Below are 24,713 nucleotides of genomic sequence, written 5' to 3' on the forward strand. Positions count from 1 at the left end.
ATGCTCCAGAATTAATTTTGAGGCATTACATCATTGCTTTTTGGAGGGTAATTTGGTAGAAATCAGATGGTCCCCTGTATGTTCTCTGTCATCTTGGTCCATCTTTTTTCTTTTTTTAACCCTTATTTTCTCTCCTAGTAATAACTCTAAGATAGAAAGGCAAAGGTTAGGCAAATAGGGTCAAGTGACTTGCCCGGTGTCACAAAGCTTGGAGGTGTTTGAAGTTAGATTTGAACCTATATTATCCCAACTCCAGGCCTGGTATTCTATACACTGAGCCACTTAGCTGCCCCACAATGTCTTGTACAGGGAAAATGCTCACTAAATGTTTATTGTTGATTATGTTCCCTTCCTACTCTTTAAACATTATATCCCTCATAGCTTAAGGTAGTGAGGAGCCTTGGGATATCTTCATAGTATTGTTAGCATTTAGTGGTGTTAGAATCTGATCTCTGGGTTTAGGTTACTTCTAGCAAATGAATAACATAAGTTCAGTTTTTATATAATAGTATTAGTATTTGCTGCTTTACAAGAATGATGAAGATGAATGAGTTAAAGTACTATAAAGGGCTTTTTGTACCTTAGAAAAAAGGCTTTGAAAGCATTGAAAACATTACTTTATGATGAATAAAGACTTACATTTGTTTTGAGATCAACAGATGAATTTCTGAGTATTATTTAATATACTTTTACAAGTGTATCATCATTTTATAAGCTTTAATAAATGTCTTAGAAATGTTCTTTCGGCGTGAGACTGAGATTAGTCAGTTTCTTTTTGCTTCATGCTCATACATACTAAATGTTTGTTGAATTAAATTATATTTATGTTTCCTACTGAGGACTCAGATTGACACGCTTTGTGATTTTATATATTTCTTTGTGCAGCTGGTTCCTTCTTTAAGCTCCAGCTGCTCTGTGAATTGTTTTGGCAGCTGTTAGTTGCCAGTTGTCCCTTGTTCAAGGTATGTCTAGATTGGCAGTAGATAAACCAATCAGGAAATGCCAGAGCATGTAGAAGGGGAAATGTTTGTGCTTAGGAAGGCTCAGAGCCAAACAGCAGAAGTCACTAAAGCTCAAAGCAAATCCTTGCAAGCAGATCAGTGACAGTGTGTATATGTCTATCCTCTACATGACATCATTTCTTGAGTGCCTTCTTTACCCATCATTATCATTATCATTCTCTTTTCCCTCTTTCCTCCTAATTTTGTTACATTGAAAGCCAAAAACCATGTTAGATGAACTGGTGATAACTTAAGCAACTCTAAAATTTGAATCCATATGGACAGTTTAATTTGTGGCTCAGTGAGGTTCAGTAGTGCTGACAACCAGGAGTAACAATCCCATTACTCCTCCCAAAAGGTATAAACTGCCTGATCTCCCTAAGCATTGTAATCTTGGACCACCTCTTTGGTCGAATCAGCACACTTATCCTACTTTTCTATCACTAGCAGTAGACAGAGTCAGCATGGTTTAATGGATAGAGAACTGGCCTTGGAAACAGAAGAACTTAGGTTAAAGTATGTCTTGTGACCAGAGATACTCTGCAATGCTGAGCAAATCACTTAACCTATAGACATCCTTGACTACTCTCTAAGATTCTGTCTATATGGTGGTTCTCCTTCATACTCAAAGGCAAAATAACATCACTATATATCAGAGTCAGTGTAACTACTGTGACTGGTCAGATGATTGCAAGCCTGGAAAGCTCTACTATAGGTCTAACACAAATAATATGTATGAACATTTGGAATGGAAATGTCATGGTGCTTCCTTGTATTGGTAGATTGACTTCCTTATACCAATGAAATCATAATTCTGAAACCAAAAATGGGAACTAATGGAATAATTTGGGGATGGATTAGACAGTCTTTCATCTTCTGCTGTTAACCTAATAAAGCAGACCTGTGCTAGAGATGATAGTAATAATAATAGCTGTTATTTAGAACTAATAGGTACTATACTAAGCACTTTACAGTTAACTCATTAGCCTCACAACAGTGAGAAGTAGGTGCTCTTATTATTCTCATTTTACAGATGTTGAAAATGAGGCAGAGGCTCTGTAATTTTTCTAGGGTTACACAGCTAGTAAGTGTCTAGGGCTAATTTTCAATTTAAGTCTTCTAGGCTCAGTGCTTTATCCACAGTCTTACCCAATTACTTCCGTCTGTCTGCCTGCCTGCCTGCTTGCCTGTCTGTCTATCTTTCAACAGATTTACCACTATGGAATCATTAAAATACATTATTTAAACTTCACCTTGTAGCAACCATATGCTAAATTCACATGAGAAAATGGCAACAAAGTAAGGAGGAGCTGTAGCTATTTAAAGAATTTGGGGATATCAACAAGAGAAAATTGTGTACACAAACAGTACCTCTGAACTCCTTTGAAGACTACAGAGTCTGTAATACATGAGGTCTCAGGTATACTGGTCCTCGTTGCAAAAAATCAAACCCTGTAGCCCTCATTTTAATTTTCAGATAGTTAGACTAACCAATGACTTGGAAGTAGAACAGTGTCCTGCTCTTCTTTCATGGGGCTTTGCCTTCATCAGCATTTATCTGTCATTGTTATATGACTTGGGAAAATACAAAGATTAACATAGTCCATACCCTTACAGAGCTTTCAGTTGTAGAGGGGGTGGGTCAACATGAGTCAACAGCTATATCTTAAGTGGTTACTTCATGTTTATAGTGCCAGGCATTGCACTAAGTACTGGAAATAAAAGCAAAAAGAAATATAGTCCCTGGCCTCAAAGTCATGGTGGTAAAGTCTGGAGAGTCAGAAATGGATTCGGGAGAGACATGGAGGGTAGCTGGCAAAGACCTTTCCTCAAAATAGTGGTTCCGGAGAAAAGCTCATTAGTGGGAGGTGTGGGCTGTAGAAGAGGAGAGATTTTCCAGGATTAGAAGATTTATTGTGCTGTTAGCCCATTATAAGTCTAGCCATACTATTCCTAGTTAGTAATGTTCTACTCTGCCTACCAAGATCCATGCATATATACAAAAAATGAGCTAAAAGAGACCTTAGGGGATCAACTAGGCCCGGGACTTGTGAATTTGCCTATTTGATATTTTGATAATTATATCATATCAGTAAGTACATGAGAGAAGAGAAAACTTACTTCAGAAAGAGAAAATATTATTATCTAGAAAGGAAGAGATAACATTTAAGCTATCTTAAAGGACAAATAAGATTTCAACAGCTAAATAATGAGAATGTAATTCCAGGGTAAAAGACAAAACATGATAAATAGACCCATTTTCAGAGACAGAGGAAAAGGTAGTGTAGGAGGCTTGTAAAAAGAAAAGGTCTGCTCTATTAGTTCTGAATCCCAAAGAGATAAAAAAAAAAAGGGGGGGGATGGGGGAGGACCTACTTGTACAAAATTATTTATAGCAGCCTTTTTGTGGTGATAAAGAATTGGAAGTTAAGAGGATATCCATCAATTTGGAAATGGCTGAACAAATTGTGGATTAAGATGGTGATGGAATACTATTGTGGTATAAGAAATGATGAACAGGATGAATTCAGAAAGAGCTGGAAAGACCTACGTAAACTGATGCAAAGTGAAATAAGCAAAACCAAGAGAACATTGTACATAGTAACAGCAATATTGTGAAATGATCAACTATGAAAGACTTAGCTACTCTCAGCAATATAATGATCCAGGACAATTCTGATGGACTTATGACAAAGAAGTCTATTCACCTCCAGAGAAAGAACTGTTGGAGTTGGAATGCAGATTAAATCATGTTATTTTTTACTTTAATTTATTTGGATTTTTATTTATTTTTTTGTTTTATATGTTTATTCTCTTACAAAAATTAACAAGACAGAAATATATTTTGCATGATAATACATGTGTAACCTAGATCAAATTAATGCCATCTCTGGGAAGGAGGGAGACAATTTGGATCATGTAACGTCACACAACTTATGTGGAAAATTGTTATTACATGTAGTTGACAAAATAAAATATCTTTACCAAAAAAAAAAAGAAAGAAAAGGCTTGAAATCACCACCTTGGGGAGTTTAATAGTGTCAGTTAGGGAAGAACCCATCCTTTCCCTAATGCTTGAATTGCCTTCTGAAATATGTAACCACCTTCACAGTGTAACACAAAGGTGACACACACAGCCAGGACACACCAACACACCCACAAGTGACAGGATACGCAGGATACCTGAGAACCTACATAAGGGATGTGGGAATTGGGGAAAAAACACATTGGTTTATGAATGTCAGTTGACAGTTACTGGTCACCACTCAAACTGGGGAAAGACAAGGGTTGAAGGCTAACTTTCTGTGGGTCCTTTCTTGGGTTTGGAGGAAGGAACAGAAAGTAAAACTGTTTATTAAGAGCTTATGGGTTAGGTATAGAGGGAATGGACAAAATAAAACTACTCATCTAATGGGTAAGTTCAAGGACTAGAAGGTGGGACAAAACTACACTAACTCTAAGTTCAGGCTGACAGGTCTAGCCTGTAAGGTTAGGAGGGAATGTAAGTCTCACTGTAGGGGTCCACTTCTGTTCTATCAATGTTCACAGCTATCAGGAATCACAGCAAGTAAATCCACAAAAGGGGTCATGTCAAGGAGCTGAACTGGTTTGGTATGCCCACCAACCAACCAGATTCACTGCTCAACTTGATCTTTCCCAGGGTAGATGGTTTTACAGGAGATGGTTATTTTCTGGGCTCTTCACCTCCACCAGCTAAGAAAAGCCTCTATGCCATCAGTTGTATCCAGAGAGAGTCTCTCAGAAAAAGATCTCTCCCTCCACTGTTCCATGCTTGGAACACTCTAGCACTTGCCTATCAGCCATCAGTTAACTTACGCCTATTGCTAAACTTTCCCTAATTCTCTTATAACATTTCACAGAAGTTCTCGCAGAGGTCATCAAATTCAATCCAAACTTGACCCTTTTTCAGGTCAAGCCACCAAATCAGTAAGCATTTATTAAGTGCTGACTATGTACCAGACACTATGCTATGTGCTGATGATACAAATACAAACAAAAAGAAAAACAATCCTTGCCCTCAACAAACTTATATTCTAGATAGCACAGAGAGGAAAGGAGTGAACATAACTGACCTGGATACTTATTTAAAATGAGGTTTCAAGAGGAACTGGCCAATCAAAAGATGGCATAGAGATAGAGGGAAAGTGAGAAGGCCCCAGAGAAAGAGGGAGGGTGAGTCATTCAATTAAATTGAATTGAAGATGTCTAGTGATAGTGAATTGAAAAGCAATGTATTCAATTTTGGATTAGCTCTATTTTTTAGAAAAGTGTTTTTTATATTGAACCCAGGTCTTTGTCTATACAGTATTCATCTAGTACACCTGTTTCTGGTTCCTGGAACCAAAAAAATAAAGTCTCAGCATTCTTTCAAATGATAACCCTTCAAAAATTTGAAAATGGCCATCTATATTTCATGAAATTTTTCTTGTAGTAAAGTAAAATGTAACCTCCTTGAGTTCAGGGGCTGTTTTTCATTTTGTCATTATCAGTATTAAGTACTTGCTTTGATCCAAGCATTGTGTTAAGAATTGTGTTAAGCCCTTACTGCTCTGCCTTGGAACCAATACACAGTATTGATTCCAATACAGAAGGTAAGTGTTGGGGGAGGAGGGGAGAGATTCAAAAGGTAGAAAGGAGTCAGGTTGAGAAGGACTTTAAATGCCAAATGTTGAATTTACCATTTGATCCTGGTGGTAATGGGAGCTGCTGGAGAGAATTGGGTTGGAGCCAGGGCTTAGCTAGTTGAGTTTTTTGCCTAAGGGTAGGAATGGAGAAGGAACTTCCAAGGATGATGGCAATAGGGGCTTGGCTGAAGGCAGGATTGTACTGCTACTCCTAGGGCAGTTGGGTTTACCTCCCCTTTGGTTGCTGTTGGTTAATAGTTCATATTGTTGTTGTTTGGTAAAGTAGTCCTCTTCTCTATAATGATTGTTCCCCTCAATGATGGGTGGAAGATCATTGATCTTGAGGTTATTTCTTTTCCCAGTGCTCTTGGGTTCAGTCTTGGGCTATTTCCACTGGGATCTGATGAAAGGGAGGTTGTAGTCAGTGAGGGCAGTGGTTTGAGTTCCTCAGTATATGGCTCCTCCTCTCTTTCCCTCAGGGTTCCTTTCGCCTAACAGGCATTATTCTCTTCTTTGTGTTTCCCTTTCCAGGCTAGAATGGGTGGAAATCATCGAGCCTCGAACACGAGAACGCATGTATGCCAATCTTATCACAGGCGAGTGTGTATGGGACCCACCTGCTGGTGTACGGATTAAACGTACCAATGAGAACCAGTGGTGGGAACTCTTTGACCCAAACACATCTCGTTTCTACTATTATAATGCCACTACTCAGAGAACTGTATGGCACCGGCCGCAAAACTGTGACATCATCCCTCTTGCCAAGCTTCAGACCTTGAAGCAGAATACAGAATCCCCAAGGGCCTCAACAGAGAATAGCCCTGGACGAAGTAGCAACGTCAGTCGAGAGGGCAGCACCAGCTCTTCCTTGGAACAAGAACTAGAATCTAATGAGAAGGCTCAAGAACAGCAGGCCCGAGTTAATCGACAGTCAACACAGTTTACTGCAGTGAAAGAAGAGAATGAGAGGTAAGAGCAGACATGAATCAAATGTAGGCCAGTGGAAGATGCTAATAGTCTATGTCTTCTTTCCCAGCTGTAAGACCTTTCCAGGCTGAACCTCTTGCCTTTTGGTTGGCAGAGAATGAGACAGTGTATGATGACTGCTTATATAGAAGGCCTCCAAGCCATTTTCATTTTCCCCTTTGCTCCTATTTCGTATAAGGTACTTGTATTAAGGAAATGGAAGATTAAGAGTTTCCTGAGCTATTATATTTTATCAAGTGTCTTCTTGCTCTTCATTCCTTTTTTAAAAATATTTTTTAAATTTGATTAAAAATTTCCCAGTTACATGTAAAAAACATTTTGAACATTCATTTTTTAAAATTTGGAGTTCTAGGGGACAGCTGGGTAGCTCAGTGGGTTGAGAGCCAGGCCTACAGATGGGAGGTCCTAGGTTCAAATCTGGCCTCAAACATTGACCCTGGGCAAGTCACTTCACCCCCATTGCCTAGCCCTTCTCACTCTTCTGTCTTGAAATCAATAATTTCAAGGCAGAAGGTAAGGGCCAATCAATAAACAAACAAACAAACAAATAAATAAATTTGGAGTTCCAAATTCTTTCCCTCCTACCCACTCCATATCTACTCCATGAGAAGGCAATAGATTATAATATCATACAGAACATATATTCATATTACTTGCTCTTTATCCTTGATGTGATTTCCCCTACCTACATTTATGTTTCTGTGTAAAAAATTTGGGAAAGAGGAGGGAGAAGATGGTTATTGTTTTCAATTATTTAGAGGACATTCATAGGTTAAACAGATGAAACTTTGTTCTTCTTGGCCTCATAGAAGCAATGAGTGGAAAATAGTCATATTTGATCTCATTGTGAGAAAAAGCTTACTATTAAAGCTGTCCAAAAGTGAAACAGACTTATTTTCTGTGTTTCCCAAAGCCATTCCTCTCCTGCCTTGTTTAAAAAACAAAACAAAACAAAACAAAACAAAACAAAACGGAAAACCCTGACAACTTCCTTGTAAAAAATCTAAAGCTACAAGTTAGATTGGATGGCTTATGATGTTTCTTCAAACCTTGAGAGTGAATCATTGAGGTTGAGAAGCTAGGTGTTTTCATTGTTTAGCCTTCTAGTGTCTTGCCCCAAAACCTTTTCTCCCTCTGTGCTTGCCCTTTAGCCTGTAAACTGAGCATTAGTGATCATAAAGTCAGAGAAGTGGGTATAGTAGACTTTGAACTTTTAGGGTAAGAACCATGAGCCTGCCTTTGTTGTCGCTACTTTTTCTAGGTTTTGTAGAAAACTGAAGACAGCTAGAAGTCTGAGGGGAGACTGTTAGGTATATGGTTTGGGGTCAGGGCAGTGTCAACAAAAAACAAGAATGAGGACCTTCTCCCCCCTATATTTAAATTGGCTACTTGGCTTTGTGTGGACTTATCTCTGCATAACCTACCTACCAACCTTTTCTTCAAGTATGAATTAAGTGCCTCTGATACCCAAATAGTCCCTGAAAAGTTTGGAAACCAGAAGAGCAAGTGTCTCTAAGTGGCCGCTCCAGAAGTCACAGTGTTTTGGTCCCTGACCTGTTCTCACTCAGCAAGGGATATTTCCAGAGACTTCTCAAAAATCTTGAAAAGCCCAAGAAGCTCTAATTAAGCTAAACTCTCCATATGTGCAGCTGGCATCCACTTGCTGAGATGATCAGTTCATTGTGGGTTAAGTTACTCATGTGACTAGAGAAAGGCCAAAAGGCAATAGAAAACAGTCAGCATGAGGGAGGCAGCCCCTGTCAGCTGCCTTCTTTTCTCTCCTTCCTTGGAAATTCCATTTGAGAAACCCTGGCTTTGCACACAGCTGGAGAGTTGTTGGTTTTGTTGTTGACACTACTCTCTGAACTTTCAGCTGGAGGGCTATAGTCTCTGTCTCCACTATTGTTGTAGCTAATCAACCCCTCCTACTCATATCAGTGGCAGCATTCCTTTCGCTCTTATATCAAAAATATAAAGTGACAAGTGGCCAGGGGCAGCTGTCCATTTGGATGTTTTGTTAGGGGGAGGGGAAGTAGTGTGATGTTGAAGGGAATGTTCAGTAGAACAAGAGACCTGGGATATCATTCCAATTCTTTCACTCTATAAATGTGACTATAGATAAGTAATAAGAGAGAGAGAGAAGCGCTTTCTTTTTAAGAACAAGCTAGATAGCAATTTCTAACTCCTTGCCTAAGGGAGTTTCCTCCTTGGTTTCCTTATCTATAAAAATTACTGCTTCAGTTTGATTCAATAAATATGTTGTTTAATGCCTTCATCTGCACCTATTCTAGGTGTTGTGAATATATAGAAAAATTAAGCCATCCCTGCCTTCTTCAGCAAGCTTAGGTTTTCCAGGGTGTTGGAGAACTCCAGTATGTACATTGATTAATACAAGTAGGTACAAAAAGAGAGAAAGTAATATATAAAAATTATTGGTATCTTTTGATTTTCTATCATCTTCATTTCCATATAGTACTTCTTCTCTCCCAAACCAGAGAGCTTGCCCTTGTAAGAAAGAATAAAAATGAAGCAAATGGATGTGGGGCATGAGTTCAACAATACAAACCAACACATTGACCAAATCTGACAGTATATGCAGTGTTCCACAATCATATCCTCCTAATTTTTCAAAGAAGGAAGGGAAGTTCATTTTCTCATCTCTTCTTTGGAGACTAGTTTATGTACAAAGTAATTTCAAAAGGGAAAAAACAGTGACAACTAGGGGAATCAGGAAAGGCCTTTGAACAGTAATATACATTCATGAAAGTATAAACTGGTCCAGCCATCCTGGAAAGCAATTTGGAAAACTAAGAAAATGACTATAATTCCAATACTTTTTAACCCAGGCATCCCACTGCTAGACATTTACCTCAAAGAGGTCAAAAGATTTAAAGAAAGGATCTCATATATCTAAAAGTACCTCCAATAATACTTTGGTAGTGGCAAAGAAATAGAAAAAAGTGAATTTTTATTGAATGAAAATAGCCAAACAAACAATGATGTAATATGTGAATGCAATCATAGGTATATTGATAAATATTTAACAGTTGGCTCCCAGGGAAAACAAGGTATGCATATGACATGCATATTTCAGAATATATATACATGTGTGTGTGTGTATATATGTATAAATATGCTTACACTGAAAATATAATTATCAGTTATTATAAGGTGATATTAGTCAGCTTAAGAACTCCACTAATGGAATATTATTATGCTCCAAAAATGTTGAATATGAAGAATTCAGATTATAAGAAGACTTAATTGAATTGTTGCAAACTGAAGTAAGCAAAACCAAGAAATCAGTTTAGCAAATGACTTATAAGGTAGATAGATGGGCATAAAACTCACTTGAGGTTAAAATTGCATAAATAGAAACAGTAACAAAACAAATGAAAATGAATGCTTTGTAATTATAATGGTCAGGATTGCCCCCGAAAAAGATTTAGAAAATGAACATCTTTTGCTTCTTTGAGGAGGTAGATGACTACAATTATTAAACATTGCATAAACTATTAGGCTCAGTTTATGTGTTGCTTAATTTTGCTGAGCTGCTTGTTCACTTCAGTGACTATAACAAATATCTTTTCTTAAGTGGTCAATAACACCCCCTGCACCCACTTTCTTCAGCTTCATACTTCACTGAAGAAATTGAGACTATTCATAGAAAGCTTCTGCTAATCTTCATTTTACATCCTTCTCATGTCATCTCCTATTATGTCTTGGCTCTAGTCTGATCATGAAATACTCCTCCTTCCCAATGCATCTAATAGGGAATCCTTGTTTCCTAACATATTCAATTAATTAACAATTTTTTAAAAAATCTTTACCTTTGTAACAAATAAAATTAATATAGGATATATATAAATATATTAGGGTTTTATTTAAAGCCATTTTGTTAGTTATAACCACGTGCCTGATAAGAGCTCATTCAAATTGCCATGCCATTACCTCTGCCCACATGGCTTGTTCAACAGGAAAAAGAGGAACTACCAATCAAGTTCTCCCTATTTAAGCTTCTGTTTACGTTGGTTCACATCACCACATAAGACAGGAAGCCCGTTGAATCATGGGAAATGTAGTTTGAAGTGAGATCCAAATGTCCACAGGAAGTTTAGACGAGGGATTTCAAAATAAGTTCAAGAGGAGTAGCTGGGTAGCTCAGTGGATTGAGAGTCAGGCCTAGAGATGTGTAGGAAAATATAAGTAATGGGGTCACCAAGGATATTAAAAATCAACTATGGGGTTTGTGGGAACACTCTCTGGGTTGTAAGAGAGACTAAAACTGATCACTGAAGTCTTGTACAGCTACACCACTCCCAACTGGAAAAATAACAGCCAACTGTCACTCTGGCCAGAGGCCTTGAATTAACTGACAAGGTAACAAGGTGAAATTGGGTTTTAATTAGAAACAACTAAAAGGAGGGATAGGAATGACTACTCTAAAATCTTAACACCTAATAACAAAACCCAAAGGGACAAGGAAGGACTTATTCACTACACTAATTTAAACTATCTAACTAACAGGGCCCAAGGAGCTATACTGGAGTCTCTGGGTTTCTGCCTCAAACCTGGAATCTGCCAGGCTTGAGTACAGCTGGGGCTTTTGTGGCTTTGGGATTTCTCACTGCAATCCACTGATGATGTCTGGATTCCAGGAGCTACAGTTGTCTCAGGAACTAAGCAGTAAGGGTTTTGCTTGAAGCACTGTCCTCTTCTCTTGTTCTTTCCTTAAATGCCACACCACACAGGATCCCAGGGGAAAACAGGATGCAAGGTGTCCTTTGCTCTGAGTTCTCCCAGGCTGGCAACAGTTTTTGCCTACCACTAATGGAGTCCACACACAGAACACACATAGACTTCCTCCTCCTTCATTCCAACCTGGAATTCCCAGCTCCAGCTCCTTCCTACTAGGTACTTCCTAATCAATATATAATCAATACCTAATAACTAGCTAATCTAATCTTACTCATAACAGATGGGAGGTCCTAGGTTCAAATCTGGCCTCAGACGCTTCCCAGCTGTGTGACCCTGGGCAAGTCACTTAACCTCCATTGCCCACCCTTATCACTCTTCCACCTAGGAGCCAATACACAGAAGTTAAGGGTTTAAAAAAAAATTGTGAAAAAAAAAAAAAGTTAAAGATCCCCAAATTTCCAATATCACATTCCCCCCCTGAGATCCGGAGGAAAGACTTGTCTTCCCGATGGATCTTGTAAATATAGTCAACTTTTAAATTACAGGGATTTGGGGATAAAAGAAAAGAGGACAAAAACAATGATTGCTAGCCGCATTGACAAAAAGCCAAATTAGGGGCACCCCCCTGTGGCATAAGCGTGTACATTCAAAACAAATGCATTCAACTCCACATAGTTCAATCAACTGCACCCCAAAGTTCATTTTGGATCTTCATGATCCAGTGAAGGTTCCAGGCATCTTCATGGTGCCTTCTCCAAACAGATTCATTGTCTGGATTCTGGGGAGATGGCAAATTTCTTATCCTGAAATTACTCTCAAAAGAATTTAAACTTTACATTATAGATTATAAAACATACATTCCCTCTGAGGAGAATTATACATTCCCCCCTGAAATTACTCTTAAAAGAGTTTAAATTTTACATTATAGATTATAATACAGACATTATGATTATAAAACTTACACATACCCCTGAGGAGAGTTAATATCATATTCTCCCCTGAAGAGGGTACCCCAGGTCAGCTAAGGATACATGGCTGAGTTATAGGGTTGTATGAAATCAATTGGCAAAAGAAATAAAATTTAAAAATAAAATCCAAATAAAAGAAAAATTAACTTGTGAATTAAATATAAAATGTCAAAGTCTTATGTGCAAAAATGTAAGGAAAAATAAACTTATAACAGGTCCTTGAATCAAGGCCCAATTAAAGTGATTTAAGCAGTTTGCAATTACCCATTCAGGAGCAAGGACTACAGAAAGTTGCCATTCTATATATAAGAGAAATAACAGGACCAAATTTGTGTGGAAGGGAAGTGTTTCTCCCTGGTTTGATTCAGGGATGAACCATAATAATAGCGAATCTTAGGTGCTTGGCTAGGGATGAAGCTCAGGGGAAGTCTGGCCTCTAACATATGTCAGAAAAGCTGCAACCCTGCACCTCAAACACTAGTTTCAAGCCCTTCAGTATTGGCATAGAAATTCAACAATCCCACCTGGATTGGTATGGTCTGCATGACCTTTTGCTCCTCAGCACTTTGCAGATTCTCAGTCAGTCTCTACGACCTTGTAGCTCTTATGCTCCCTTGTCCTGGAATCCAACAAAAACATTCATCATAGTCCCATAATATTTAACAATACATGGCAGGTTCCCGAAGTCTAAAGCTTTGTGAGTAAGCATTAATATTACAGCAAATATATATATATATATATATATTAAACTTATATTATTGCAAAAAATAAAAAAGATTAATAGTGATTATATGTACTTTAAGTACAAGAAATGAGAAAAAGGAAAAAGTCAATTATTCTATTAACAATATAAAAGGAAAAGCAATAAGAAAAATTAAAAATAAATTCAGAGAAATATGTGTCCTTTATCACCCCTCATATAGTTACCACCCTAGATCAGGCCCTCATCACTTCTTCCTTGATTAGTGCAGAGGAAGTTTACCCTCCCCCCTTTCTTGGGGTCAAGAGCGTGACCTTATCTGGCAACTACTTGACCTACAGGTAAGGATAGAATGGCAGCTGGAAAAAGGCAGCCATAGAGTCAAGGTTATTTGCCTGAAATATAGATCTGACCATGTTACATTGTCCCCACACTCCCCAGATAAATTCCAATCACTCCCTAGTACCTCCAGAATAAAATATGAAGGCCTGTGGTCTTGAACTCTTTTTACAAGCTAGTGTCTCCCAGTCTTTCCTATTAATGAAACTTTATTCCACTCTACACATTCCAGCTGTTCTGACCTACTTATTATTTCTCTCACACAATTCTCTGCTTCCTATCTCTCTGCCTTTGTGCTTGCTACCCTTGTAATAACTGTTGTGAGGAAGATAAGATTAGGTATTAAGTACATATCAGGAAGGAGCTGGAGCTGGGAATTCTGGGATGGAATGAGGGAGCATGAAGAAGTGACTTGGGCTCTGGGAAGGACTCCATTAGGGGTTAACACAAAAACTGTGGTTAGCCCTGGGAGCACTCAGAGTAAAAGGGCATGCTGTATCCTGATTTTCCCCTGGGATCCTGAGTGGTGGCATCTAACTGAGAGAGAAGATCAACAGTCCTGTACCAAGGAAGAGGAGGAGTTTGGGATCTATCTGGTGGACAGGGTCTTGAGCACACCTTCTCTACTTGGTTCCTGAGACAACCTGAGCTCCTGGCATCCAGAGATCATCACAAAGCCCCTAGCTGAGCTGCTCAAGCCTGGCAGGTTCCAGGTCTGAGGCAGTCACCCAGTGACTCCATTTACAGCTCCTTGGGCCCTGTTAGTTTAGATAACTAAGTTAGTGTAGTAATAAGTCCTTCCCTTTCCCTGTGGGTTTTTGTCATTTAGGTATTAAGGTTTTAGAGTAGACATTCCTATCCCTCTTTTTAATTGTTCATTATTAAACCAGTTATATCCTGTTACCTTGTCTGTGGGACTCAAAGCCTCTGGCTCAGGAAAGCAGTTGGTCAACAGTCCCTTTTGACAGTTAGGAGCTGCCTGGCTGTTCAAGTCTTCAATGTCCAGGTCTAGTCTCTCATAAATCCCAGAGTGTGTTCCCACAAACCACTTAGTTTATTTATAATATCCCTGGTGACCCCATTACCTTACTTATATTTTCCACATAACTTGAGTTCTTTGGATTCTTTCAAGACTCCTCTTAAGCTTCATCTCTTAGGATAACTTCTATTTATTCTATATGCATTTTGTTTATTTTTTATTTCAGTTTTAACTAGCTCTTTGTGACCCCATTTAGAGTTTTCTTAGCAAAGATAATTAGCCATTTCCTTCTCCAGCTCAATTTATAGATGAGAAAACCGAGGCAGAGAGGGTTAAGTAACTTGCCCAGGTTTAAACAGCTAGTATCCGAGGCTTATTTTTACTCAGAAATTATGAGTCTTTGTGACTAGGCCCAGCACTCCATCCATGTTGCCTCCTCACAAGAATATTAGCTGTTTGAGGGCATCAGCTGTTGTTTTTTTTTTAAAAAACATTCCTAGCTCTTACTTAGCATCTGGTAAAGAGTAAAGGCTTGATAAATAAGTGTAGATTATTTTTTCTTTCTCATTTGACTAAAGTGATATGTTTATAAATGAATGTATTATATTTTTAAAAAGCATTATTTTTGGAAAGGAAAGGCTTTGTACAAGAGGTAATACTTAAATTATGCTTCTGATAAGTTGGGGATTCTATAAGTGGGTGAAAAGAGAATTCATTATAGTCATGGGGGGGAGCACCTATAAAAAGTCATAGAGGGAGGAGATGTACAGTTGTTTTACAAGGTAAAACTAGTTTGTAATAGAGAATATGTAAAAGGGAACAATATGAAATAAGACTGGAAAGGTATGGAGAGCAATAGTTGAAGAAGGTGAGGTTATTTGGAGGCAGTATGTAGAAGGTGCTTAAGAAAATAAAAAGCACATCACCTGGCCATAGTTCTATGTAAAGATAAACCAGACTTCTTCCATTTCTGTCTGAAAGATACCCAGAGATAGGGGTTGCAATATGTTTTATGAGTCTGCAAAAAATACTGAGAAGTATCCGTCAGATAGGAGGAGAATTAGAAGAGAGCAATGTTACTAAAACCCAGAGGAAAGAATATAGAGGAGGGGAGACAAGATAATTGTGTAAAATGCAGCAGATCTAGAAAAGGAGTTGGTAAGCCTTTTTGGGTCAAGAACCCATTTAGCAGTCTGAAGATGCTTATTGACTCTGCAGAATAATGTTTTAAGTGAATAAAGTAAGACACATAGAATTGTAAAGTGTCAACTTGGAAAAACACAGAACCACTAAAGTAGTTATAAAACCAAATCTTTAATCAGGAAAGAGACAGGTCCTTAATAATCGGCTGCTACACAGAGCCAAGTGCTAAATACTACACAGAGTCAAAACTCTGGGGGCTCTGGGGATAGCATCTCTGAGAGAATTGCCACACTAGAACTTGGGGACTTATATACCTTTTGGGGAATTAAGTACAGCAAATATACACTGACAGTTTACCAGCAGACTTGGGAAAGAGGCTGTAGCTAGAGGCTAAGGTACCAGGGAGCAACTTACCATGGATACAAAAGGATGGTTCCTGCCAGGTGTTGGTCCTCTTGGGAAAGGATCTCTGATACAATGGGGGAACTTCTAAGAGAAATGGGGTGATTGAGGATTTGAGCATTTCTGTTACTCCTATTCAGGACACTTGGTGATCCCTTTTCCCGCCTAACACAAAGTCAGTTGGGGACTTCCTTTAATGCAATTTTACAAGGGATAGACTTGCCAAAACTCAAGTTGACAAAAGGAAACCATTTATTTACATATATTTATTTAAAATGGTTTTATAAAAACCAGTTCACTCCTAGAGAATCAACTGAGTCAAAACAATTAGCAACTCTAGAAAAACTAAAGAATATAAAATAAACCCACAGAAATCATCAGCATTTCAATATACTACCAATAAAATAAAGCAGGAAGAGATAGAGAAATTCCATTCAAAATAACTGCAAACAATGGCATCTACCTGCTTAAAAAAAACAGGGACTATATTAATACAATTATAAAACACTTTTTACACAGATAAAGACACATCTAAACAAATGGAAAAATATTAATTGCTTGTGGGTAGGCCAAGCCAATATAATAATAAAAATGACAATTTGTCTTAATTTAATTTATTTATTCAGTGCCATACCAATCAAGCTATCGATTGCTATATTATTTTATAGAGCTAGGAAAAAATGATAACACAATTCCTCTGGAAGAGCAAAAGGTTAAGAATATTAAGGGAATCAGTGAAAAAATGTGAAAAAATACAGAGTGCTAATCATGGAAACAATCTAGTACTGGTGAAAAATAAAGTGTTGGATCAGTTGAATAGATAAGGTGCACAATATACAGGAGCAAATGACTTTAGTAATCCAGTGTTTAATAAATCCAAAAGCTCATGGGGTAAAAACTCATCATTTGACATAAATTGCTGGGAAATTGGAAAGCAGTTTGATAGAAACTAGTTATAGATCAACATCTCACAATGAAGATAAGGTCAAAATGGATAAAGAATTTACTTATAAAGGATGATATCATAAGTTAATTGTAGGGGGAGGGGCAGCTAAGCAGTTCAAATCTGACCCCAGATTCTTTCTATGCGACCCTGGGCAAATCACTTAACCCTAATTGCCTACCCCTTAACACTCTTATACCTTGGAACCAATACAGAGTATTGCTAAAGACAAGAAGGTATGGGTTTAAAAAACGTTAATTAGGGGACATGGAAAAATGAATTGTCATATTTATGAATAAAGGAAGAGTTTATGACTAATCAAAGAGAGGATCATAGGAAGTAAAATGGTTAATTTTGATTGTGCAAAACTTTTTAAATTTCATATAATCAAAATTATTTTTTAGAAAAGTTAACAGGGTTACATGATTCATGCTCTTACTTTCCACTTCACCCCCTGAGCTCACCCCCCGCCCCATAACCAATGCATATTTCCACTGGTTTTAACATGTGTCATTGATCAAGACCTATTTACAAATAGTTGATAGTTGCATTGGTGTGGTGGTTTCCAGTCTGCATCCCCAATCATGTCCGCCTCAACCCATGTGTTCAAGCAATTGCTTTTCTTTTCTTCTTTTCTTCTGTGTTTCCACTCTTGCAATTCTTCCTCTGAATGAGGGTAGCATTCTTCTCCATAAATCCCTCAGAATTGTCCTGGGTCATTGCATTGCTGCTAGTACAGAAGTCCATTGCATTCGATTTTACCACAGTGTATTGGTCTCTGTGTACAATATTCTTCTGGCTCTGCTCCTTTCGCTCTGCATCAATTCCTGGAGGTCATTCCAGTTCACATGGAATTCCTCCAGTTTATTATTCCTTTGAGCGCAATAGTATTCCATCACCAGCATATACCACAATTTGTTCAGCCATTCCCCAATTGAAGGGCATACCCTCATTTTCCAGTTTTTTGCCACCACAAAAAGCATGACTATAAATATTTTTGTACAAGTCTGTTTATCTATGATCTCTTTGGGGTACAAACCCAACAATGGTATGGCTGCATCAAAGAGCAGGCATTCTTTTATAGCCCTTTGAGCATAGTTCCAAATTGTCTGCCAGAATGGTTGGATCAGTTCACAACTCCACCAGCAATGCATTAATGTCCCAGTTTTGCAACATCCCCTCCAGCATTCATTGCTCTCCCCTTCTATCATTTTAGCTAATCTGCTAGGTATGAGGTGATACCTCAGAGTTGTTTTGATTTGCATTTCTCTAATTATTAGAGATTTAGAACACTTTCTCATGTGCTTATTGATACTTTTGATTTCTTTACCTGAAAATTGCCTATTCATGTCCCTTACCCATTTATCAATTGGGGAATGTCTTGATTTTTTTATACAATTGATTTAACTCCTTGTATATTTAAATAATTAGACCCCTGTCAGAATTTTTTGTTATATTTTTCCCAATTTGTTGTTTCCCTTCTGATTTTGGTTGCATTGTTTTTGTTTGCACAAAAGCTTTTTAACTTAATGTAATCAAAATCATTTGTTTTAATTTTGTAATTTCCTCTAACTCTTGCTTGGTTTTAAAATCTTTCCTTTCCCAGAGATCTGACAAGTAAACTATTCTATATTCACTTAACTTATATTTAGTTTCCCTCTTTATATTCAAGTCATTCACCCAGTCTGAATTTATCTTGGTGTAGGGTGTGAGATGTTGATCTAAACCTAATCTCTCCCATATTGTTTTCCAAATTTCCCAGCAGTTTTTGTCAAGTAGTGGATTTTTGTCCCAAAAGTTGGGCCCTTTGGGTTTATCGTACACTGTCTTGCTGATGTCACTTACCCCAAGTCTATTCCACCGATCCTCCCTTCTGTCTCTTAGCCAGTACCATATTGTTTTGATGACTGCTGCTTTATAGTATAGTTTAATATCTGGTACTGCTAGTTTCCCTTCCTTCACATTTTTTTTTTCATTATTTCCCTTGATATTCTTGATCTTTTGTTATTCCAGATGAACTTTGTTATAGTTTTTTCTAATTCAGTAAAAAGGTTTTTTGGTAGTTTAATAGATATGGCGCTAAATAGGTAAATTAATTTGGGTAGAATCGTCATTTTTATTATGTTAGCTCATTCTACCCATGAACAATCAATGTTTTCCAATTATTTAGATCTAGTTTTAATCGTTTGGAAAGTGTTATGTAGTTGTGTTCATATAATTCCTGTGTTTTTTTGGGTAGATCGATTCCTAAGTATTTTATATTGTCTAGGGTGATTTTAAATGGTGTTTCTCTTTCTACCTCTTGCTGCTGTGATGTGTTGGAAATATTTAGAAATGCTGGTGATTTATGTGCATTTATTTTGTATCCTGCCACTTTGCTAAAGTTGTTGATTATTTCTACAAGCTTCTTGCTTGATTCTCTAGGAATTTTTAAGTATACCATCATATCATATGCAAAGAGTGATAGCTTAGTCTCCTCATTGCCTATTTTGATACCTTCAATTTCTTTTTCTTCTCTAATTGCTACTGCTAGTGTTTCTAGTGCTATGTTGAATAATAGAGGTGATAATGGGCTTTCTTGTTTCACTCCTGATCTTATTGGGAAGGCTTCTAATTTATCCCCATTGCATATGATGTTTGTTGATGGTTTTAGGTATATACTGTTTATTATTTTTAGGAAAGGTCCTTCTATTCCTATACTTTCCAGGGTTTTCAATAGGAATGGGTGCTGTATTTTGTCAAAGGCTTTTTCAGCATCTATTGAGATAATCATGTGATTTTTGTTTGTTAGATTGTTGATAATGGTCAATTATGTGGATGCTTTTCCTAATTTTGAACCATCTTTGCATTCCTGGTATAAATCCCACCTGATCATGGTGCATGATCCCCTTGATCACTTGCTGGAGTCCCTTTGCTAGTATTCTATTTAAGATTTTTGCATCTATGTTCATTAGGAAGATTGGTCTGTAGTTTTCTTTCTCTGTTTTTGATCTCCCTGGCTTTGGAATCAGTACCCTATTTGTGTCATAAAAGGAATTTGGTAGGACTCCTTCTTTGCTTATTATATCAAATAATTTGTATAGTATTGGGATTAGTTGCTCTTTGAATGTCTGATAGAATTCACTTGTGAATCCATCAGGCCCTGGCAATTTTTTCTTAGGGAGTTCTTTGATGGCTTGTTCAATTTCTTTTTCTGATATGGGATTATTTAGGTATTCTATTTCTTCTCCTATTAATCTAGGCAATTTGCATTTTTGTAAATATTTATCCATATCACCTAGATTGCTATATTTATTGCCATATAATTGGGCAAAATAGTTTTTAATGATTACCTTAATTTCCTCTTTATTAGAGGTGAGGTCTCCCTTTTCATCTTTGATACTGTCAATTTGGTTTTCTTCTTTCCTTTTTTTTATTAGATTGACCAGTACTTTGTCTATTTTATCTGTTTTTTCAAAATACCTTCTAGTCTTATTTATTAATTCAGTAGTTCTTTTACTTTCGATTTTATTAATTTCTCCCTTGATTTTTAGAATTTCTAATTTAGTTTTCATCTGGGGATTTTTAATTTGCTCACTTTCTAGTTTTTTAAGTTGCATGCCCAATTCATTAATCTCTGCCCTGCTTAATTTGTTAATATATGCACTCAAGGATATAAATTTCCCCCGGGTACTGCCTTAGCTGCATCCCACAGAGTTTGGTAGGATGTCTCATCATTGTCATTCTCTTCAATGAAATAGTTGATTGTTTCTATGATTTCTTCTTTGACTAACTAGTTTTGGAGAATCATGTTATTTAATTTCCAATCAGTTTTTGATTTGTCTGTCCAAGTGCCCTTACAAATTATTATTTTTGTTACATTATGATCTGAGAAGGTTACATTTATTATTTCTGCTCTTTTGCATTTGTTTGCAATGTTTCTATGCCCTATTACATGGTCAATCTTTGTGAATGTACCATGTGCAGCTGAAAAGAAGGTGTATTCCTTTTTGTCCCTATTTATTTTTCTCCACATATCTATTAAATCTAATTTTTCTAGGACTTCATTAACCTCTCTTATCTCTTTCTTATGTTTTTTTGGTTTGATTTATCTAGATCTGAAAGAGGAATATTTAGATCTCACACTATTATGGTTTTACTATCCATTTCCTTCTTGAGCTCTACCAGTTTCTCCTTTAGGAATTTGGATACTATGCCATTTGGTGCATACATATTGAGCACTGTTATTTCCTCATTGTCCATACTGCCTTTTATCAGGATGTAATGACCTTCCCTGTCTTTTTTAATCATATCTATTTTTACTCTGGCTTTGTCAGAAATCATGATCGCCACTCCTGCCTTCTTTTTCTCATTTGAAGCCCAAAAGATTTTGCTCAAGCCCTTTACCTTAAACCTGTGTATGTTCACCCATCTCATATGTGTTTCTTGTAGACAACATATGGTAGGATTTTGGTTTCTAATGCACTCTGCTATTTGCTTCCGTTTTATGAGTGAGTTCATCCCATTCACATTCAGAGTAATAATTGGTATTCTCTCCTAGTTCTTCCTCTTCTTCTTGCACTATTTCCTTTTAAACCAGTGGTTTGCTTTAAGCCAGTAACCCTTGTCCGCTCCCTTGATTTACTTCCCTTTCTACCCCCTCCCTTATTATTCCCCTATTTTTATTTTTAAGGTGTAATGAATTCCCTCTCCCTTCTTCTCCCCTCCTTTTTTTGTGAATTCATTTTTAATGCTTGGCATCTGTTTTTATTGAAAGCTGACAGGCTCAGCTTAGTCTTTTGAAGAATCACCAATAAGTACATTCAAATAAGTGCATTCATTCCTATCATTGTCTTTATTCACATCATAGAATATCTCATATTGACTTCATTGGAATCTGCATCGAGAATAAGATATCTTACTGCTCAGAACTTTAGCTCAAATTAGACATTTATCCTAAAAGATTAAAAAAAAAAAAAAAAGAATTCCTTCTTTGTGGGAGAAGCATCAGCCCCACGCGGTTTAAGTTGGACCTCCTTCCAGCCCAGCCCATCTTCTTCTACTCTGCTTCCATCCCATCCCCACCATGGCAGACTATCTCATCAGTGGTGGGACTTACTATGTTCCAGATGATAAGCTCACGGCGCAGCAACCCTTCAACTGTGGGGATGGGCTTATGCACAATGACTTCCTCATCCTCCCGGGATATATAGACTTCACAGCTGATCAAGTGGACCTAACGTCAGCACTTACTAAGAAGATAACCCTGAAAACCCCACTCATGTCATCTCCCATGGACACAGTCAACGAGGCTGGGACAGCTATTGCCATGGCACTTATAGGAGGTATTGGCTTTATATATTATATCTGCATCCCAAAATTCTAGGCCAATGAAAAGTGAGGAAATATGATCAGGGCTTCATCACTGACCCTGTGGTCCTGAGCCCCAAAGATTGTGTCAGAAATGTCTTTGAAGCCAAGGCATAGCATGATGTCTGTAGAATCCCAATCACAGACAAGGGCAAGGTGGGCAAGCGCCTGGTGGGCATCATTTCTTCTGACATTGACTTTCTTAAGGAGGAAGAACATGATCATTTTCTGGGCGAGATCATAACCAGGTCGGGGGATCTGGTGGTGGCTCCTGCAAGCGTCATGTTAAAGGAAGCTAATGAAATACTGCAATGGAGGAAGAAAGGGAAGCTGCCTGTCATGAATGAGGATGATGAGTTAGTGGCCATCATTGCCTGCACAGACCTAAAAAGAATTGGGACTACCTCCTGGCCTCCAAGGACACCAGAAAGCAGCTTTTGGGGGGGGGCAGCCATTGGCACCCATGAGGATGACAAGTATGGCTCAACTTGCTGGTCCAGGCCGGCATTCATGTGGTTGTGCTGGGCTCTTCCCATGAAAACTCCATTTTCCAAATTAATATGATCAAGTACATCAAAGAGAAATACAACAACCTCCAGGTTATCAGCGGCAGTGTGGTGACAGCTTCACAAGCCAGAAACCTCTTTTACTCTGGAGTGAATGCCCTACAGGTGGCGTGGGCAGTGGCTCCATCTGCATTACCAAGGAAGTCCTGGCATGTTGGTGGCCCCAAGTGACAGCTATATACAAAGTCTCAGAATATGCACAGAGCTTTGTTGTCCTAGTCATTGCTGATGGTGGCGTCCAAAATACGGACCACGTTGCCAAAGCCCTTGCTCTCAGAGCTTCCACGGTGATGATGGGCTCTCTATTGGTGGCCACCACTGAGGCCCCAGGTGAATACTTCTCTGATGGGATCTGGCTAAAGAAATACTGAGGGATGGGGGTCCCTTGATGCCATGGACAAGAACCTTGATAGCCAGAACTGCTACTTCAGTGAACAGACAAAATCAAAGTGGCTCAAGGGGTATCTGGGGCTGTACAACACAAAAGGTCCATCCACAAATTTGTTCCCTACTTGATTGCTGGCATCCAGCGCTCCTGCCAAGATATTGGTGCCAGGAGTCTAACTCAAGTGAGAGCCATGATATATTCAGGGGAAATGGAATTTAAGAAGAGGATATCATCTGCAGGTGGAAGGTAGTGCTCATGGATGCCGTTCGTAGGAGAAGTGGCTCTTCTGAACCACTTGTTTGTCTTTACTGCCTCTCACCTCTCCTTCTAGGTTTTTCAATAAAAAGCTGGATATAGTAAAAAGAATTCCTCATTAGTGGCACAATGATATGGTCCCATCTTGTATTTGAACTTTTTGTTGTTGGAGATATTTCTTCAGAATGGAATTAATATGCCTTTGCCATTTACTGAAAGAAACGGGATGGGGACTGGGTTTATAATTGCCTTTCTGAAACAGTACATTATTTCTGGCTGATGTGAAAAAAAATTAAACACAGAAAACTAACTTTCCCTTGGGTTTAAGTTTCCCATTTTTGAAATAAGGTGGAAAAAAGCAAATTTATTCATTTAAAAAATATTTTTTGTGCATTACTTATCTTTTCTGCCATTGCCAAGTTACTGTTATCTATGCTCAAAATGCAGGCCAGTCAGTCTCATAGAAGAGAAAGTCAAAGACAGTAGGTTTAGATGCAACCGTGTAGTACAATGTTTAGAACCCCCTGGGCTTGGAGCTTGGAACACTAAAACCTACATCTAGTCCCAGACACTTAACTTATGACTCTGGACAAGCCGCTTAACTTCTGCCTCAGTTTATTTACCTTTAAAATGAGGATAATAACACCCGCCACCCAGGATTATCAAAAGGATAAAATGAGATGTGCCTGGCACATATTAAGGAAAGGGTGGGGAAGAGAATAAGTATTTATATAATGCCTACTAAATAGACACTATCGTACCTATAGTAAGCATTTAATTAATGTTTGTTATCTGTCTCTCAGTCTATAACTAGATGGGATCTTGAAATCAATCAGCTAAAAATCATTTATCTCTTAAGCATTTAGTAAGTACCAGGCATTGTGCCAAGCAATAGGGATCCATAGAATGGCAAAAAAACAACCCCTGCCTTTAATGACAACATAGAAATAACTAGGTAAACCCTACCGTATTAGTGAGTAGATGGAGGTAAATTTGAGAGAGGAAAGCATGCTAAGCTGGAGAGGGGATTAGGAAAAGATGCCTTCAGAAGCTGAGGGCCCCAGAAGTTAAATGACTTTTCTGAGGTCACCCAGATAGAAAGTGACAGAAATAGGATTTGAACTCAGGCCTTCTGACTTCAAAGTCAGTTTCATTTCCACTGGTTATCAGGGAGAAGTGGAATTTTGCTTTAAAAAAATGGAAGGTCTTGATTGTACTGATAAAAGAACTAAAGAGGCAGAGGAAAGTTCCAGTTTGTATTAAGCTGTTTGTGGGTGCAAGAAGATAGGGAACAAAGAGAAGAAGCATCACTGAACACTTAGCAATAAGTAATAAATATGAGATCTGTG

At 38.0% G+C, this 24,713-nt stretch overlaps 1 protein-coding gene and 1 pseudogene across 1 annotated transcript in view; both read left to right on the forward strand.

The window, feature by feature from the left end:
• The window catches only part of ARHGAP39 (Rho GTPase activating protein 39), a 367,301-nt gene that overhangs the window by 181,268 nt on the left and 161,320 nt on the right, over nt 1-24,713 (forward strand). Inside the window, exons 2-3 of the mRNA XM_044684642.1 lie at nt 4,883-4,949; nt 6,179-6,616. Of these exons, the coding sequence (XP_044540577.1) occupies nt 4,883-4,949; nt 6,179-6,616 (505 nt within the window). The remainder of the gene's footprint in view (nt 1-4,882; nt 4,950-6,178; nt 6,617-24,713) is intronic.
• Nucleotides 6,554-23,381, forward strand: LOC123232571 (annotated as a pseudogene).

This window comes from Gracilinanus agilis, chromosome 1, assembly GCF_016433145.1.
Source record: "Gracilinanus agilis isolate LMUSP501 chromosome 1, AgileGrace, whole genome shotgun sequence".
Lineage (NCBI taxonomy): Eukaryota > Metazoa > Chordata > Mammalia > Didelphimorphia > Didelphidae > Gracilinanus > Gracilinanus agilis.